At 38.3% G+C, this 19,422-nt stretch overlaps 1 protein-coding gene across 5 annotated transcripts in view; it reads right to left on the bottom strand.

Moving 5' to 3' along the window:
* LOC122474716 (centromere protein P) overlaps positions 1-19,422 on the bottom strand; it is a 231,176-nt gene that overhangs the window by 169,858 nt on the left and 41,896 nt on the right. For 4 of the 5 annotated variants that reach the window (XM_043565783.1, XM_043565784.1, XM_043565788.1 and 1 more), the window contains one exon: positions 1,784-1,880. In XM_043565783.1, coding sequence (XP_043421718.1) covers positions 1,784-1,880 — 97 coding nt within the window. Of the gene's footprint in view, positions 1-47; positions 711-1,783; positions 1,881-19,422 lie in introns of those variants that run through there. The other variant, XM_043565785.1, reaches the window with a different exon arrangement.

Below are 19,422 nucleotides of genomic sequence, written 5' to 3'. Positions count from 1 at the left end.
CATTAGGTTGGTTATGAGCCCCAAAAAAACAAAACAAAGGAAAATCCCATAACACGCTGGCAAGTGTGTGGAGAAATTGGAAGGTTTGTGCACTACTGTTGGGAATGCAAAATGGTGCAGCCGCTATGGAAGAGAACATGCAGTGTTTCACAAAATTAAACAGAATTTCCATATGACCCAGCAATTCCATTTACAGGTATATTTGTAATAGAACTGAAAGCAGGGACTTGAACAGGTATTTGTACACCAATGTTCATAGAAGCATTATTCACAATAGTTAAAAGATGGAAACAATGCAAGTATCCATCAAGATGAATGGATAAACAAAATGTGGGGCATCCATACAACAGAAGATTATTCAGCCTTAAAAAGTAAGGAAATCCTTCAATCTGATGCAGAATGGATGAACCTTGAGAATATTATGCTAGGTGAGATAAGCCAAACAAAAAGTATAAATTTTATGATTCTGCTTAAATGAAGTACTTAGAAATTCACAGAAATAGAAAAAAGAATTGTGATTCTCAGGAACTGGGGTAGGAAGCAATGACAAATTAGTGTTTAATGGGAACAGAGTTTCAGTTTGAGATGATTAAAAAGTTCTGGAGATAAATATTGGTGGTGGCTGCACAACAACGTGACCGTTTCTTTCCGTCCTTTCCATTTCTTTCCTTATCACCCAGGAAAGTCGGCCCGCAGAAGCACTGTGTCCTCTACAGGATAAACACACCAATTATACTTCTATGCCTCCTTGAAAGCACCTAGAGTCAAATCAGCTTTGGAAATGGGACTAACACTCACATTTCCCACAACCCATGTTAGGTGATTCGTCACCACAACTGCCAGCATACTCTCAGTCATTACTATATTTACCAATTATGAAGCAAAGCTATTTAACTGTTTGGGTGCAAGAGCACCTGTAAGTAAACAACAGTGAGAGAACTCAAGGGACCACAGTACAGGTACAACCATGTTTCACTCTAAGGAAAATTTATGCCTGACAGATTTTATTAACTCGACCCAACAGAATGCAAGTAATAGCAGTAGTAGTGGTAACAGTGATAATAATAATAATAAAAAAGAATGCAAATATACAAAAGTTAGTACCAATCACAAAAACAATAGTCACAGCCTGGTTAGGCTGTGGAGATATTATTATATTGACTCTTTCAGAACCGGATTTTGTATGAACTACAGCTGTCAATATTGCTACTATCCAACTAAGTACAACCTGAGGCATTATAATGCAGCCAAACATAATTCTGGTTATGACAGAAAACGGGATAAAAAGAAGTCCTTAAATGTATCTATTATCAGAATTAAGAAGCATTACTTTACTGAAATCAGGCTTAAATACTTAAACTTGAAATACACAATGATTAAGAAGCTCAAAATACAGAGTATGACTCAGAAAGTAAGGACTGTGCTAGGTGATAAGCCTTCTATAATTACATTCATTTGAGCATTTGTATTTTGTTTCAAGTACTCTTGACAGATTAATTTTTCAAAATGTGTAGGGGTAAGTAAGAATATAACTATACTTCTTCCAAGATATCCCATAATACAAATGACTCATTGGTTTGTACAGAAGCATTCCTCTTCATTTACCCCAAATAACTGCAAATTCCAGAAGCCAATGAAAATATTTTGTATTCTTTGAAAACTTTAAGGAAAGAATGCTATGTTAAATCCCCAAATTAATACCAGCTTCACTTTTAGGTTATGTTTAAATTTAAACCAGCTTCACTCTTCACATACATTTAAATCTAAAAACTTTAGACCCTACCTTGAAGTGTTCAAATGTGCACTTACGATATTCACACCACTCCACAAAAAAGTGTAGGCTTCGGAAAAACATCAATAGATCTCTTCTATCTTCTGCTCTGTAGGAATAAAAGATTTTATGATTAATAAATACTATAAATGAGAGCCCCATTCTGGCATTTTTTTAAGCTTATTATTTTTTAATTATTTTAGTGTTTATTTATTTTTAAGAGAGAGAGAGAGAGAGAGAGAGAGAGAGAGAGAGAGAGAGAGAGAGAGAGAGGCAGGCAGAGAGAAAAGGAGACATAGAATCCAAAGCAGGCTCCAGGCTCTGAGCTATCAGCAGAGCCCGACACAGGGCTGAAACTCATGTACCATGAGATCATGACCTGAGCTGAAGTCAGATGCTTAACCAACTGAGCGACGCAGGCACCCCTTACTGTTTTTTATATATACTACACTAAAGCTAAAAACAGACCTTGATACATTTCTATATTTTAAACTCTGATTATGTGCCCCTGTGTGATTGCTAATGCTAATTTTTTTTTTAAATCAGATTTTAGTTAACATACCGTGTAGTACTGGTTTCAGGAGACTTCAGTGATTCATCACTTACATACAACACCCATTGCTCATCACAAGTGCCCTCCTTAGTACCCATCCTCCATCTAGCCCACCTCCCCTCTATCAACCCTCAGTTTATTCTCTATCCTTAAGAGTCTTTTGTGGTTTGTTTCCTTCTCGCCTCTATTCCTTCTCCTTTCCATATGTTCATCTGTTTTGTTTCTTAAATTCCACATAAGTGAAATTATATGATACTGATCTTTCTCTGATTGACTTATTTCACTTAGCAGAATACATTCTAGCTCCATCCATGTCACTGCACATGCAAGACTTTCTTTCCTTCTTTTTTTTTTTTTTTTATTTTTTTTTTATTTGATGGCTGAGCAGTATTCCATTGTGTATACATACCACACCTTTATCCATTCGTCAGTGGATGGACATTTGGCTATTGTTGATAACACTGCTATAAACGTTCGGGTGCACGTACCTCTTCGAATCTGTATTTTTGTGTCCTCTGGATAAATACCTAGTAGTGCAATTGCTAGATCATAGGGTAGTTCTATATTTATTTTCTTGAGGAACCTCCATGCTATTCTCTAGAGCGGCTACACCAGTTTGTGTTCCCACCAACCATGCAAGAGGGTTCCCCTTCCTTCTCATCCTCGAAACACCTGTTGTTTCTTGTGTTAATGTTAGCCATTCTGACAGGTGTGAGTGCTATCTCATTGTGGTTTTGACTGGACTTGTATTTCCCTGATGATGAGTGATGTTGGGCATTTTTTCATGTGTCTATTACCCATCTCAATGTCTTCTTTGGAGAAATGTCTATTTATATCTTCTGCCCATTTCTTAACTGGATTATTTGGATTTGGGGTATTGAATTTTATAAGTTATTTATATATTTTTGGATACTAACCCTTTATCAGAAATTTCATTTGCAAATACCTTCTCCCATTGTTTTGTTGATTGTTTCCTTTGTTATGCAGAACGCTTTTATGTTGATGAGGTCCCAGTTTAGGTTTGCTTTGTTTCTCTTGTCTTTGGCGATGTGTCTAGTAAGAAGTTGCTCCCAGAAAATACAAAGAGGTTGCTGCCAGTCTTTTCCTCCAAGATTTTGATGGCTTCCTGTCTCACATTTAGGTCTTTCATCCATTTGAAATTCATTTTTGTGTAAGGTGTAAGAAAGTGGTCCAGTTTTCCCAACATCATTTGTTGAAGGGACTGCTAATCTCTCAGCCTGAAATGCCCTTTTCCCCAACTTAAAATGTTTAAATCCTACTCATCTTTCAAGATATTATTCAAATTCCACATTCTCCTTGATTTCGAATTTGATGACCCTGGTAAATAAGAAAGACTACATCTGGACTTTGTCCCCAGTTTCCAGCACAGAGCTTTGAACAAAGTTAGAATTCCTGAGTGACAAGAGTGCCTTTCTTATGCTAATGAGGTGGCCCCTACAAAGCCTTAAGATGGGGTTGGTCACCAGAAAGCCTAACCACATTTTGAAAGGGTTGAACTCTGAGCCAACCAGACCTCCAGGGAGGAAAGGGGAGCTGGAGGATTTTAATCACATGGCCAATCATCCCACCAACTATGCCTCTGCAATGAAACCCCTAACAAAACTCTGGACAACGGAGTCCAGGGGAGCTTCCTGATTGGTGAACGTGTTGATTTACAGGAGGCTGATGTGCTCAGAGTTCACAGGGAAAGGTTTTCCTCATCCACCCCACTCCAGAACCCAAACATGCATTGCTTCCATTTGCCTACTTCTGGAAATAGCTTTTATAATAAAACTACAATGTTTAGTGTAACACTTTCAGTGAGTTTTCTCTTTCTAGCAAACTGTCAAATCTAAGTGGGTTGTGGGAACCCCCAAACTTATAGTCAGTAGGTTGGAAGCACAGATGACCCCTGACACTTAGGGACGGCACTGAAGTGGGGCAGTCATGTTCAGGACTTTGCTTTTAACCTGCAGGTCTGCACTAAATCTGGGTAGTGTCAGGACAGAATTGAATTATAGGGCATTCTACTTGGTGTCACAGATTATTGTGGGAACAATGACCTCACCACCACGCTACATGTCCTATTCCAAAATAGCTACAAAAAAATTAATTTCTATGCCTGTGAGCTCCCATGCAATTTACCTTAATGCTCTTAATACTATACTTACTGTTATACTGACATCCAAAAATGAGCACCTTGTAGACAAGAAGAATGTATTCATTTAACCATTCATCCCATAAATGATTACAGGAGTCAAGTCCTCATTCTAATCATGATAGAGTAAGCTCCACCTAAACACTCCAATTACTATTCAGAACCATAGATATAACACACAAAGCAGATAGCAGAAGACTGTGAAATGTGGACAAAAGAAGGCAGAATGGTAGGAACCTCCAAGAATTAAGGGAGGACTGGGTGAGGAGTTCCTTAGGATTTATTTTTACCTCCTGCATATCCCAATCTGGATGTTACAGCAGACTCCAACTCAGATCTGCCGTAAGTTGGAGGAAAAAAGAAAAAAGATAAAAAGGTTCCTAAGAAAGCAGGGGTTGTATAAAATGAGAAGAGGGAGTACACTGCTCTCGATGATGAATTTTTGGGTTTAACACCAAAAGCTAAGGCAACAAAACCAAAAATGAACAAGGGATCACATCAAATGTAAAAAGATTCTGCACAGCAAAGGAAACCATCTACAAAATGAAAAGGCAACCCACTAAATGGGAAAAAAAATATTTGCCAACCATGTATCTGATAAGGTAGGTAACCAAAACACATAAAGAATTCATAAAACTCAGTAGCAAAAGAACACGACCAGATTGAAAAATGGGCAGAGGATCTGAACAGACACTTTTCTAGAGACGATATACAAATGGGCAGAAGACACAGGAAAAGAGGCTCCACATCATAGTGCAGAGGTGCAAATCAAAACTACAATGAGAGATCACCTTGTACCTGTTAGAATGGCTAGTAGCAAAAAGAGAAGAAGCCACAAGTGTTGGCAAAATGTGGGGAAAAGGAATCCTTGTGCACTGTTGGTAGGAATATAAATTGGTGCAGTCACTATGGAAAACACTACGGAGGTTCCTAAAAAAATTAAAAATAGAACTACCATATGATCCAGCAATTCCAATTCTGGGTATCTAATCAAAAGAAATGAAAACACTAACTCAAAAAGATATCTGCACCTCCATGTTCACTGGAGCATTACTTACAATAGCCAAGATATGGAAACAACATGACTGCCCATCAATGAATGGACAGATAAATTCATTCTGGTACATCAACACAATGGAGTATTATTCAGTCATAAATAAGAAGGCAATCCTGTCATTTGCCACATGATGGGACCTTAAGGACATTATGCTAAGTGAAATAAATCACACAGAAAAGGTAAAACACCGTAAGAAATCACTTACATGTGGGATCCCAAAGAAAAAAACAGTAACAAACTCACAGATACAGAGGACAAATTGGTGATTGCCAGAGGCAGGGGCAGGGAGTGGGCAAAATGACTGCGGGTGGCCAAAGGTACAACCTCCAATTATAAAATAAATGAGTCATGGGGATTTAACGACCACACAGCATGGTGACTAGTTACTGTTACTGTATTATAAATCTGAAAGTTGCCAGAAGTGTAAATGTTAAAAGTTCTCATTGGAAAAAAAACTGTAAATACACATGGTGATAGATGTTAATCAGATGTACTGTAATGATCATTTCATGATTTATATGTATATTGAATCATCATGCTGTACATCTAAAATAAATATAGTGTTATATGTCAACTAAATCTCAATTTTAAAAAATCCAATGTTTGAAATCATGCAACTTAATCCACTGAAAATAGTGTTTATAAATTTTCCTGTGGTTTATTACATAGCAGCAAAAGCTTTCAAAAATTAGGTAATAAAATTTTTGAAATGGTTAGAGAGAGAGAGAGAGAGGCCATGCAAAACAACCCCAATGTCCAAGAGGAGCTGTGCCCTCTTTCTCCCAATCAGGCAACTGATGCTGCAGACAATAACCAAAGCCAGCAGAGAAGCAATGTTCCCACTTCCTGATGGAAGGCTGCGGCTGCTGCTGCTGGTGAGGCTGTGGGAGGAGGCTTTGTCAATCAGCCCCATCTGACCCCAAGCAACACTGAGCCTAGGGGAGATGCCACTCCCACTCTCCACCAAAGGGATCCTGCAAACACAGGAAGATGCTTTGTCAACATTCCCCACCCTACACTAAGGGCTCCCAAACCCAGAATGGGGACAAATCAGGGAGAAGGAACTGAGAGAAAGGCATCCTTCACCTCCATATATGAAGTCCTGAGATCATTCCAAGTGGCCTTCACACAAACCTGACCAGAAACAATAAAGCAAAGGTATCAAGAACAAAATCAGAGTACAATACTGCCCAGAATTCAGGGTGGCCTCTGGGCAGCACATGAGAGGACCAAACCGAAACAGGATATTTAAACCATAGCCCATAAAAGTGAGCCAGGATGTGCTTTTGCATAAAAGCGCGTTGACAAGGACAACTGCAAACATGGCAAAGTAGGGACTATGGGAACGTCCTTCCTCAGAAACACCAAAACCACCACATACTGTCAGTCACACCCACTGGAAACTGGCAAGACAGGAAAACGTTTACAGTAGCCCAGCAAACATGTAACCAGGAGAAGGGCCACCGAGCAGAGGACAGCACTGCAGTGTTTCTGCTGATGCAGCCACGTCCCCATCTGAGCTTGGTGGTTCTTGAAGATGACATCCTGCTTTCTCGGTGGAACCTCAGCCCGACCACAGCAGACAGATCTTGTTCCGAAAGAATTGTGTTTCTTTTGTGTTCCCAAATGAGCTCTGTTTGTTTTGATCTATCTGTGGGGTCCTGAGGACTAATGAAAGGGGCCTGATTATTTTCCACTTAACTCAGAACTTCCTGAACGCATGACAATGCAGAGGACGTTTCTCAAAGATACTGAGAGTCAAATGAATAAGCTGGTGCCAACAAGTGCAAAATCAACAGAGAAACAACAGACATGCTGAAAACCAAGGGAGGAAAAGGTATAGAGTGAGAATCTTTAGAAAACAACAAGTTTGAAAAGAATCTATGTAAGAAGGAACTGGAAAACCACGTACAGGGCAGGGAATTTGCTCAGAAAAGACCTGAGAAGACCATATACTTTCAACTCTGGCTGCTCTTTAGTCTAAGGGTAAGCAGGGAATAAAGGCAATGGCAGAGGGTTGAAAGACCTCCCTAAGTGCAGAAGGAATGTCCCAACACAGAGCCAAAATGCAGACACCGGAGATCAAATATTTTTGCTTTATTGCTTGTGTTTCCTTTTTGTGCATAATATCCAAAATGTCCATATTCAAAAACAACCACAAAAAATTAAGCAAGCAGGGGTGCCTGGATCGCTCAATTGCTTAAGCATCTGACTTCGGCTCAGGTCATGATGTTGCAGTTTGTGAGGTGGAGCCACGCATCAGATTCTGTGCTGACAGTGTGGAACCTGCTTAGTAATCTCTCCCCCTCACCTCCACTTGCATGTGCGCTCTCTCTCTCTCAAAATAAATAATCTTAAAAAAAAAAAGGAAGCGTGTGAAGAAAATATATAAAATGACCCAGCTACAAGGAAAAAAGTTCTCAGAAACTGTCCTCAAGGAAACACAATGGAACTACTACACAAGGAACTTATATCAACATGTCTTAAGTATGTTCATTCAAAGAACTCAAGGGAACCAAGAGAACCATATGTATGACAAGGAATATTAGAAGAAATTATAAAAAGGAAATGTAGAAATTTTAGAACCAAAAACTTTTAGAAATGAAGTGAAAAATTCACTAAAGGGATTTAACAGACTTGAGCAGGCAGAATAATCTGCAAAAACTCATGCAGGCAGGGTGAAACTATCCACTCTAAAAAACAGGAAGAAAAAGAATAAAGAAACATATATAAAGCCTAAAAAACTGTGAGATTCCATCAAGTATATCAACATATACACATAGATCAACACTTAGTGGAGTCACAGGAGAGCTGAGAAAGAAATTGAAAGTATACCTCAAGAAATAATAGCCCAATCCTCTCCAAATTGGATGAAAGCTTTAGACATATCTGAGACGTTCATAGACTGTACAAAGAATGAACTCAAAGAGATCCACACCAAGACACGTTATACTCAACCTGTCAAACACCAACGACAGAATCTTCAGATTGACAAGAAAGAAGCCACTCATCATACAAGGAACCATGAGTAAAACCAACCACTGACTTATCATCAACAACCATGGAGGCCAGAAGGGACTGGGATGACATTCAATGTGCTAAAAGAAAGAGAGTCAACCAGAAATTCTGGATCTGGCAAAATTATCTTTCAAGAATGAAGGAGAAATCAAGACATTCTCTGATATTAAAAAGCTGAGGGAGTTCGTGGCTAATACACCTGACCTACAAGAAATTCTAAGGGAATCCTTCAGGCTGAAATGAAAGAATACTGTACAGTAATTCAAAGTCTTGATGGAGAAATAAAAACACTGATTACACAGGCAAGTAACAAAGACAGTATTGTTGTATTTTTGATTTATAACCCCTCTTTTTTTCCTGTATGATTTAAAAATAAATATAGAGAGCGTAAGGTGAAATCTGTTCATGAGTATACTATGTATAAAAATGTAACCTGTTATAAATTATAACAACATAAAACAGGAGGGAAAGAAAGAAGGGAACACAGTTTTTGCATACCTTTGAAAATAAGTAGGTATTATACGGTTCTTATAAGTCAAAGACGTTAATTGTAATCCTCAAGATAATCATTAAGACAGTAAGTAAAAACTATACAAGTAAGGAAAAGAGAATCAAAATGGAACCCTATGAAAATCCATTCAACATAGAAGAAGTTAGTAATGGAGCAGCAAAAACGATGTGGTACACAGACAATAAATAGCAAAATGACAGAGGCAAATACTTCCTTGCCAGTAATTACTTTTCAATGTAAATGGATTAAACTCTCCAACTAAAAGTCCAACTGGCAGAATGAATTTTTAAAAATTTGATCCATCTGTATGCTGTCCATAAGAAACTCACTTCAGAGGCATATACGCAAAGAGGCCAAAAAAAAAATAAAATAAAAGGCTTGAAAAAGATAACTCCACACAAATAATAACCAAAAGAGAGCTGGGGTGGCTATATTATCATGAGACAAAACAGAATTTAAGTCAGAAACTGTTATAGAGGCAAAGAATTGCATAATACACAGATACAGGTATCAACTTATCAAGAAGATATATCTTATAAACACATATGTGCACCTAACAAAGGATCCCAAAATACATGAAGCATAATTTGACAGAATTAAGGGAGAAATACAGTTCAATAACAGCTGGACATTTCAAAGCCCCACTTTTAATAACAGATACAACTAGTCAGAAGATCAGTAAGAAAATAAAGGATCTGAACAACAGTATAAACCAATAGACCCAAAAGACATATAAAACCCACACCACCCACCAACAGCACAATACTTATTGTTCTCAAGCGCACATAAAACATTCTCCAGGACAGACTCCATGTTTGGTCACAAAACAAATCTAGATACATTTTTAGAAGACAATCTTTGCCAAAGGCATAAAAGCAAGAGTTGATAAGGAAAAATGAAAAATTCAGAAATATATGGAAATTAGATAACAGACTCTTAACCAATGGGTCAAAGAGTAACAGGAAATTAGAAAATTATTTGACAAAAATGAAAATGAAAATGCAATATGCTAAACCTTATACAAGAGTAAAAGCAGTGCAAAGAGAAAAATTAATAACTGTGAATACCGACACTAAAAAAAGAATAAGAATCTTATCAATAACTTTACTTTATAACTTAGGGAATTCGAAAAAAAGAAGAGCAACCTGAACATAAAGCTGGTGAAGGAAAGAAATAATTAAGGTTAAAATACATATAATAGAAAACAGAAAAATAAAATGAAAATTTGGTCCTTTGAAAAAATTAACAAAAGTGGCCCCCTTTTTAGTTAAGTGGACTAAGAAAAAAGACAATTCAAATTACCAAAATCAAATGAAAGTGGGGATATTATTACTGACCTTACGGAAATAAAAAAGAGCATAGGAAAATGCTATAAACTAATGTATGGCAACAAATTAGATAATCTGGATGAACTGTGCAAATTCTTAACAATATACAAACTACCAAAACTGACTCAAGAAGAAATAGAAGGAGCACCTGGGTGGCTCAGTCGGTTGAGCATCCGACTTCGGCTCAGGTCATGATCTCACAGCTCGTGAGTTCGAGCCCCGTGTCAGGATCTGTGCTGACAGCTCAGAGCCTGGAGCCTGCTTCAGATTCCGTGCCTCCCTCTCTCTCTGCCCAAACCCACTTGCATTCTATCTCTTTCTCAAAAATAAATTAACATAAAAAAAAATTTTTTTAAAAAGAAGAAGAAATAGAAAATTTGAATAAACTTGTAACAAGTAAAGAGACTGAATCAATAATTGAAGTTTCCCAACAAAGAAATGTCCAACACCAGATGGCTTCACTGGTGAATTCTCTCAAATTCTTATGGAAGAATTAACATCAATCATTCTCAAACTCAGGAAGAAAGGTAAAGAAAGAAAAAGAACACCTCCTAACTCATTCTATCAGACCACCATTACCCTGATATAAAAGCCACACTAAGACATCACAAAAGAACACTACAAACCAGTGCCCCTTATAAATACAGGTAAATGTAATCACGTTTCTATGCACTAGTGATAAACAATGTGAAAATAAAATAAAACAACTCCATTTATAACACCATCCAAAAGAATAAAACATGTAGGAACAAATCTACTCAAAGAAGTCCAAACTTGTACACTACAAACATTACCGAAAAATATTAAAGTAAGTCTAAATTAATGGGAAAACATTTGTGTTCATGGTCAGTAGGCTTAACACTAGTAAGATGGAAATATACTACAAAGTTCTTTATAGACACAATGCAATCCCTATCAGAATCCCAATGACATTTTTGCACAAATGTAAAGGCCAACACTAAATTCACATGAAACTGAAAGGGGACACTAAACACCCAAAACAATCTTGAGAAAGCAGAAAAAAACTGGAGGACTCATATTTTCCTGTTTCAACATATACTACAAATCAACAGTAATATAGACAGTATGGAAGGAGCAAAGGCATAAACATAGGGATAACTGTAATAAAATTAAATCCAGAAATAAAACCGAGATCTATGTTCAATTCATTTGACAAGACTTCCAAGACCATTCGATGGGGTAAGAACAGTCCTTTCAAACGTGTGCAGGGACAAATGGATATCCAACTGGAAAAGAATGAAGTGGCACCCTGACTTTTCACCATATGCAAAAATCAACTTGAAACGGATCAAAGGACTAAATACAGGACTAAACCATAAAGCTCTCAAAAGAATGCACAGAAGCAAATATCTGACCTTGAGTATGACTATAATTTCTTAAATATGACAGTAAAACAGTGATCAAAATAAAAAATAATGCAGATTTTATAAAAACAAACTGTGCATCCAACTTTTGTGCATCAAAAGACATTATCAAGGTAGTAAAAAGACAAACTCCATGGTGGAATTTGAAAAACATGTATCCAATAAGTGGTTCCCAGAATATATAAAAACTCTTAAAATCCAACATAATAATCATAAAAATGCCACAACAAGCTATCATGAACATTGCTGAAAGAAATGCAAAAATAGAAAGTATCAACAAAGAAATAAAAGCTTTAAAAAAAAGAATCAAATGGGAGCGCCTGGGTAGCTCAGTCGGTTAAGCACCCAAATCTTGATTTCAGCTCAGGTCATGATCTCACAGTTTGTGGGTTTGAGCCCCAAGTCTGCTTCAGATTCTGTGTCTCCCTCTCTCCCTGCCCCTCCACTACCCACGCACGTGTGCTCGCTCGCTCTCTCTCTCTCTCACAAATAAACATTAAAAAAAAAAAAAAAGGTGGGAATCCAAGCTGGTGCAGCCACTCTGGAAAACAGTATGGAGGTTCCTCAAAAAACTAAAAATAGAACTACCCTACGACCCAGCAATTGCACTACTGGGCATTTATCCAAGGGATACAGGTGTGCTGTTTCAAAGGGACACATGCACCCCCATGTTTATAGCAGCAGTTTCAACAATAGCCAAAGTATGGAAAGAGCCCAAATGTCCATCGATGGATGAATGGATAAAGAAAATGTGGTATATATATATACAATGCAGTATTACTTGGCAATCAAAAAGAATGAAATCTTGCCATTTGCAACTACGTGGAGGGAACTGGAGGGTATTATGCTAAGTGAAATTAGTCAGAGAAAGACAAAAACCATATGACTTCACTCATATGAGGACTTTAAGAGACAAAACAGATGAACAGAAGGGAAGGGAAACAAAAATAATATGAAAACAGGGAGGGGGACAAAACAGAAGAGACTCATAAATATGGACAACAAACTGAGTTACTGGAGGGGTTGTGGGAGGGGGGGATGGGCTAAATGGGTAAGGGGCACTAAGGAATCTACCCCTGAAATCATTGTTGCACTATATGCTAACTAATCTGGATGTAAATTTTAAAAAATAAAAAATAAAATTAAAAAAAAAAAAAAGGAATGAGTAATTCCCAAATGTGACCCCCCCCCAAAAAAAAACCACCTATGCCTATAGATTCATACAGACGTCTAAGCCCAGACAAAGGACAACCAAATGTCTGAAAATTAAAAAACAAAGCAAAAAAATAAACAAAGACTGTGTATTTCTCACCAAGAACCGCAGAGGCCAAAAGCAAGTGGCACTACATTTTTCATAAGCTGAAAGGTCTGACCCAACTAAAATTCTACATCCAGAGAAAATCTTCTTCCAGAATGAAAGATTCTCATATAAAAAAAAATTAATTTGCTACCAGAGACCTCACTGGCATAGTTCCCTCCAACTCTTTGAGCATATTTAAAATAGCTGATTTACAGCCTTTGTCCAGTAGGTCCAATGTCTGGGCTTCCTCAGGGATGGTTTTTATTGATCAGTTGCTCTTTTCCTCTGTGTATGGGCCATATTTTCTTGTTTTTTGTTTTGCATGTCTTATAATTTTTGTTGAAAAATGAATATTTTATTTTTTATTTTAATTTGTTTAACGTTTTATTTAGTTTTGAGAGACAGAGACAGAGCATAAGTGGGGGAGAGGCAGAGAGAGAGGGAGACACAGAATCCCAAGCAGCTCCAGGCTTAGAGCTGTCAGTACAGAACCCAATGAGGGGCTGACACCCACGAACTGTGAGACCTGAGCCGAAGTGTCACCTTAACCGACTGAGTCACCCAGGCACCCCAAAAACTGAATATTTTAAGCAATATAGTGTGACAATTCTTGAAATCAGATTCCACCCCTCTCCAAGGTTTGTTGTGCTTTTTGTTCTTTTTGTTTAGCGACTTTTCTGAACAAATCTGTAAAGTCTATACTCTGCTGTGTGGCTCCTCGAGTCTCTGCTCAGTTAGCTAGTATTTGATAGAGATTCACGGTCTTTGCCAAGGGGCTCTTCGTGTGTGTCAGGACACGTCTCCAATACTCAGCCAGGCAAAGGAAAATACCACCTCAGCCTTCACCTGCTGCTCTTGCAAAACCTCACAATGCAATCAGCCAGCAGTGAGAACGGTAGTCAGGGCATCTCAGGTCTCTCCTGAGCATGAAGATCACCTTCAGCATGCACACAACCCAACACATCAACCTTCTAGAGTCTCAGGAATAGATCAGAAGTTTCCCAAGTCCTAACGGCGATCCCATTCTCCAGCTTTTCTGTTAAGGTTTTTAGTTAACCTATTAGTTCCCAAGTGTTAGGCACCACCTCAGGCAGCTATGAAGTTTAAAAATTGCTTCAAAGTATCTTCAACAGATACTCCTAGAGAAAAGACTTTCACACTTGATGAGCTCTACATCAGATCCAATAAATACGGCCTTGCAAGTGAGTTCTTTGAGGGAACTAAAAACAGGTCAAATGAGAACAATTCACAGGGAATGCATCTTTGAAGGACTCTCAACTATTCTGTCCCCTCTGGTGGCTGCCAGGCTTTCTGGTTGTCACCATGACTGCAGGCTTGCAGTCATCAAGGTGACCACAGAGCTCCTAAGGGAGAACTGGAAACGGCATTTACGAAGCTACTTACTAAGATTCTGCTGTTTTTCCTAAATAAATGCTCCCTAGATTGCTTCAAGACTTCCTCAGTTCGTTAGTAAATATGATTCCCACACTTTTGGTCCGTTTTCTTGCTGCTTTTATGGAGGATAAAACCGTCGAAGGTACTTACTTACTCTGCTAGTTTCACTGACATCTATGCATTGGATTTTAAAAGGACTCAAAGAGGGCTTTCTGTATTGACCCTCTGGTTTCTGTATTCTGATGCTTTAACATCTGGGGCCTTGCTGATGCTGGAGGAACTGTCCCTCTCAAGTTAGCAAATTCCTAAAGACAGTAAACAATTTGCTTGTGAGCATGCTTTTCAAACACGATCCAACCAGTCCAAGGCCCACACCCCATCAACTTCCTTTATCAAGCTCTCAAAACTTTGGCTGCTATCCACCTGCCCTAATTACCCAGGGTCAGGTATCCCACAACTGGGGACAACCCCTATGCTCCAGAGCCTCCTGAAGTTATTCAAACTAGTCAAGCCTAAGCCTACTCATTTTGCCTCACCTGTTCCTTCCCTTAAAAACTGCTATACTCCCACTCTCCCTCTGCCCCTCTAGTGCTTCCCTCTGTGGCCCCCAGTGACATGGTGTGCCCCTCTTGTTGTGAACTATAACAAACTATCTTTTCAGTGGTGACCATCTCCCAATTTGTTGGCCTTACAATACTCAAATAGTAAAACCTATTAAAACAGGTTCTAATGCATTTATTCGTAACTTCTAGATATTAACCATACAGTACATATAAGCATAGATGCATATATCAAATGTAAGCTGTTTCCTATACATAGCAAAAGGACTACCCCAGAATATATAAGCAGCAGTGGTGATGTTCATTTTCTCCCTTCTTGGTCATTCAGGCAAATGGTCCTGTAGAAAGTGATGAACTCATTGGCACTGCTTCTCAGAGAGACCCCACCAAATTGGTCTTCATGGCAGCTGGAGTTGTATTACAGTGCTATTTCTATGAAGGTGGCCAGTGTAGGACAGCTCATGATCATTGGGCAAATGGCACTCTGAAGCTACTCTGAAGCTAGTCTTAGTAAGTTTATTAGAACTTGTAATGATAACTCCATGAGGGCTTCTGTGTAAGTCAGTACAGGGATTAACTGAATAGGGATTCTTGGGAAATGCTCTCAGAGATGTGAAAAATGAGCGTGTGTGTACTGTTCATTCAAGGTGCCTGTGCAAATCCTTTCCAGTTATGGCCTTTTTAAAATTTTCCCCAAAAGGAGTGTTTTGCAAAAAAAAAAAAAAGAAAAAAAAAAAAAAGGCAAGCCGGCCTCACACACAGAATTCCTCTTGGGGAATCCTTGTAACTAGATCAGTAGAGTCTATTGTAAATAGTGGTGGGCACAAATACTTACCAAAGGAGTTTAGGAATCTGTGCCCCAAGTAATACCAGACAATAAGCAATCTGTAAGATGAAGTAATTCCATGGAAAGTGGGTGGCCCCGGGGAACAGTGTTTTGTAGATCTGGTTTTGCTGACAGGCATTCCCCAAACAGTGGCAATCACTCCATGTTATAAAGGAAACCTAAGTCACAAACGTTCTTCTCATAGCTCTCTCATTCCTATTCCTATTCCAGTAAGTTCCACCATTTCTCAGAAATATTTTTATTCTTTGATTCATAAACATATAAATTTTGAGAATGGGGCAAAGCCTTGCAAATAAGTTTATCCAGTTCCTTCATTTTGAAGGTACATAAAAAGCTCCACAGACATGAAATATCTTTCCTAATTCAGTGGCGTTAGTCATTAGTTTAAGGAAAAACCCAATGAAATATGTTATACCAACATATATTGCCCTTATTATGTTTATAATTTACCCTGCCTCTGAGTGATTATACCTCAAGACAAAATGCAGTACATTTGTAGAGCACCTGCAGTTGGTAACAATTGGACACCATTAGGTGAGGCCCCTGACCTACTCACATCTCACCCTGTCACTGAGACCCTCCTGAACATGCTATCTACCTTGGATACCATTCCCTCACCCTGCACATTCCCTATCTCCCATCCTAATGGACCACTTTTCTCTCTCTGGTGTATTACTTACTTTTCATGTTAGTTTTGTTTACTATCTGTGGGCAGAGGGGTTTTTGTCTGCACGTTGCTACATATCCAGCACACAGAGCAGTCTTGCCACATAGCAGATTTGCACTGTTGTGCGCTGTTGGTCCCATAGCACTTACAACAACACTTACCAGCCAGTATGTTTTCCATATGAGCCTGGAAAATCTTTTTAGGCCAGAATAGAAGGAAGTGCTCAAAAATATAATGAGGGAATATCACATGGATTCAGGAACCAGCCTGAAGTTGTTCCCACTGGTCCAGTGTAAGACAATTTGCACACCAAAGTAGAGTAAGGAATTATAAATATTAAACATAACTAAGAATGAAACCATACCATAGTAAATAGATATGTACACACAGACACACATATATAGAGAAGAAAGGAAATCTATTTCTTTTTTCTTAAGTTTATTTATTTATTTTGAGAAGGACAGAGAGCATGAGTAGGGGAAGGACAGAGAGAGAAGGAGAGAAAGAATCCCAAGCAGGCTCCATGCTGTCAGCACAGAGCCCAATATGGGGCTCAATCACACGAACTGTGAATTCATGACCTGAGCCAAAATCGAGTCGGACGCTGAACCAACTGAGCCCTAGGTGTCCCCAGGAGATCTATTTCTGCAGCATAAGGCCTAATATCTACTGACATAAGTGGAGGAAGAGCCAGAGTTGAAACATCATCATTCTGCAACCATCACAACAAAGAGTGATCACACAAGAGTCACCAGGGGATGCTAAATCTAAGCAGAAAATTTAATGATGAGTAGTATCTGTATGGTCATAGTGTCCCCTCACAGACATTAACATCTGCGTGGTCACAGTGTCCCCTCACAGACTAGTATCTGTGTGGTCATAGCGTCTCCTCACAGACTGCCTATTATTCCAAGAGAAGGCAAAAAAAACCAAAAACACAAATCACGGACCATACAGTGGACAGTAAGGCGACAGTATGACTGAATCAAAATTACTGCCACCTACATGGGCAGAGAACTGAGAAGGACAACATATCACCGGTACGGTATTTTGTTTCAGAACAGCAACGGATCTTAAATAAAGATCGAAGACAAAATGAGGAACGTTCTACTAGGGGGCAGGAAAGATAGAACACCTGTGTTTTGTCAAGCTGGCAAAGTAATAAGAGGCAAAGAAAGATTCTAGAATTGTTCCAAATTAAAGGGAATCTAAAAGGTCATGACAATTACATGCAATACTTGACACTAGACTGGATCAGGTAACGCACCAGAAAAGTAAATGCAGAGAAGGTCATCATTAGATGAACTAACCAATGGAAATACAGGTGGCAAATTAGATAAAAGTTTTATATCAATGTCAGCTTATGAAGTCGATTACTGTGTTATGAATATACAAGGGACTATCATTTCTATCCTCAGAAATGTATACCAGAGCCATAATACATGCAATGTGTTCTAAAAAGGTTCCACCAGGAGGAGCAGCAGAAATGGTAGAAATTTGAGAACACAACAGAAGTGTTCGTCTTCTCTTAAGTTCTTCAAATTATGTATGGTGGTCAAAGGTAAAAAATCTCAACACTAGTTGATGGGGGTCTTCAGTGTATACATATGAACATAATTCCTGTGAAAACCACAATACAGAGCATAGAAGAAAGGAACGTATATGGTTACAAGCCTTCCAGGTTGCACTTGCAGTGGCAAAGTATTAAATCTAACTAGAGCGTTGAAAGTTAGATTATGAATGCTGCAAGCCCTGTAGCAGCCAGTAATTAAATAACAAAAATAACAAAAACCCAGATATAGCCAAAAAGTCAGTAGATAAAATTAAAATGGAATAGTAAAAAAATATTTAAATAGTTCAAAAGAAATCAGAAAATGGGAACTAAGGAACAAAAAAACAGAGACACAGAAAATGAAAATAAAAGAACAGATGCATTAACACATAGTTACATAAGCATCTATTTTACAGGCAACACTGGAGATTCAGTGTTAATCTTACTCTAGTATCCGTTACTAATACCTTTTTAATGTCTGAGAGAACAAATTACACTATGAAGAATACCGGCCTATAAAGAGCGGCGATTCCTTCATTAGAGTTTACACAGGCCAAAGTGACATATTTTAATCTCCATCAAACAAGGGAGCAAAACTAAGCTCTTAATCATGTGATGAGGAAGGGAGCCAAGAAAAAAAATCTTAAAAATGCAACAGCCCAGGTTTAAACACACACAGACTACAGACACTAGACACTCAAGAGACAGAGGGAGAGAAGAGAGCCTGACCTGTGACATTAATTTAACACAGAACTGTATGGAAAAGTGGACTAAATCACAACTCTTCACCCCCATTCACGTCTCCACAAAGGACACTCCATTACACACTCTTCCATTACAGAAAGAACAACATTGTGCACTGTTGGCTCTACAAGTTGTAAGAGTGACTGTAATTTATCTATTTTTCCCAGGCATAGTCCAAACTTCACTAAACGTTAAACAGATGTTATGGATTTCTTTCACAAAATGTTGGCAGTGACACATTTCAGTCTGAACTAGAATAGTCAGAAAAGTAAAATAACTCAAAGTGTCTTTTTCTTAAGGACAAAGCAAAACATAAAGAGAAATGGAGGATAAAAATTCTAAAGTTTTATTAGGTCTAAAATCAGATGGACATCAGAAGTTAATTATTCACTAAAATATTATCAGTCACTCTCACATATTGCTGGTGAGAATGCAACATGGTATGGTCACCTTGGAAAACACTGTGCCAGTTTATTATAAATTTAAACATGTTGTAATCATATGACCCAGCAACTCCTTTCTACCCTGGAGAAAAAACTTACATCACACAAAAACCTCGAATCAATGTTTACAGCA

Source organism: Prionailurus bengalensis, chromosome D4 (genome assembly GCF_016509475.1).
Source record: "Prionailurus bengalensis isolate Pbe53 chromosome D4, Fcat_Pben_1.1_paternal_pri, whole genome shotgun sequence".
NCBI lineage: Eukaryota > Metazoa > Chordata > Mammalia > Carnivora > Felidae > Prionailurus > Prionailurus bengalensis.
This window is presented reverse-complemented; position numbering and strand designations above follow the sequence as displayed.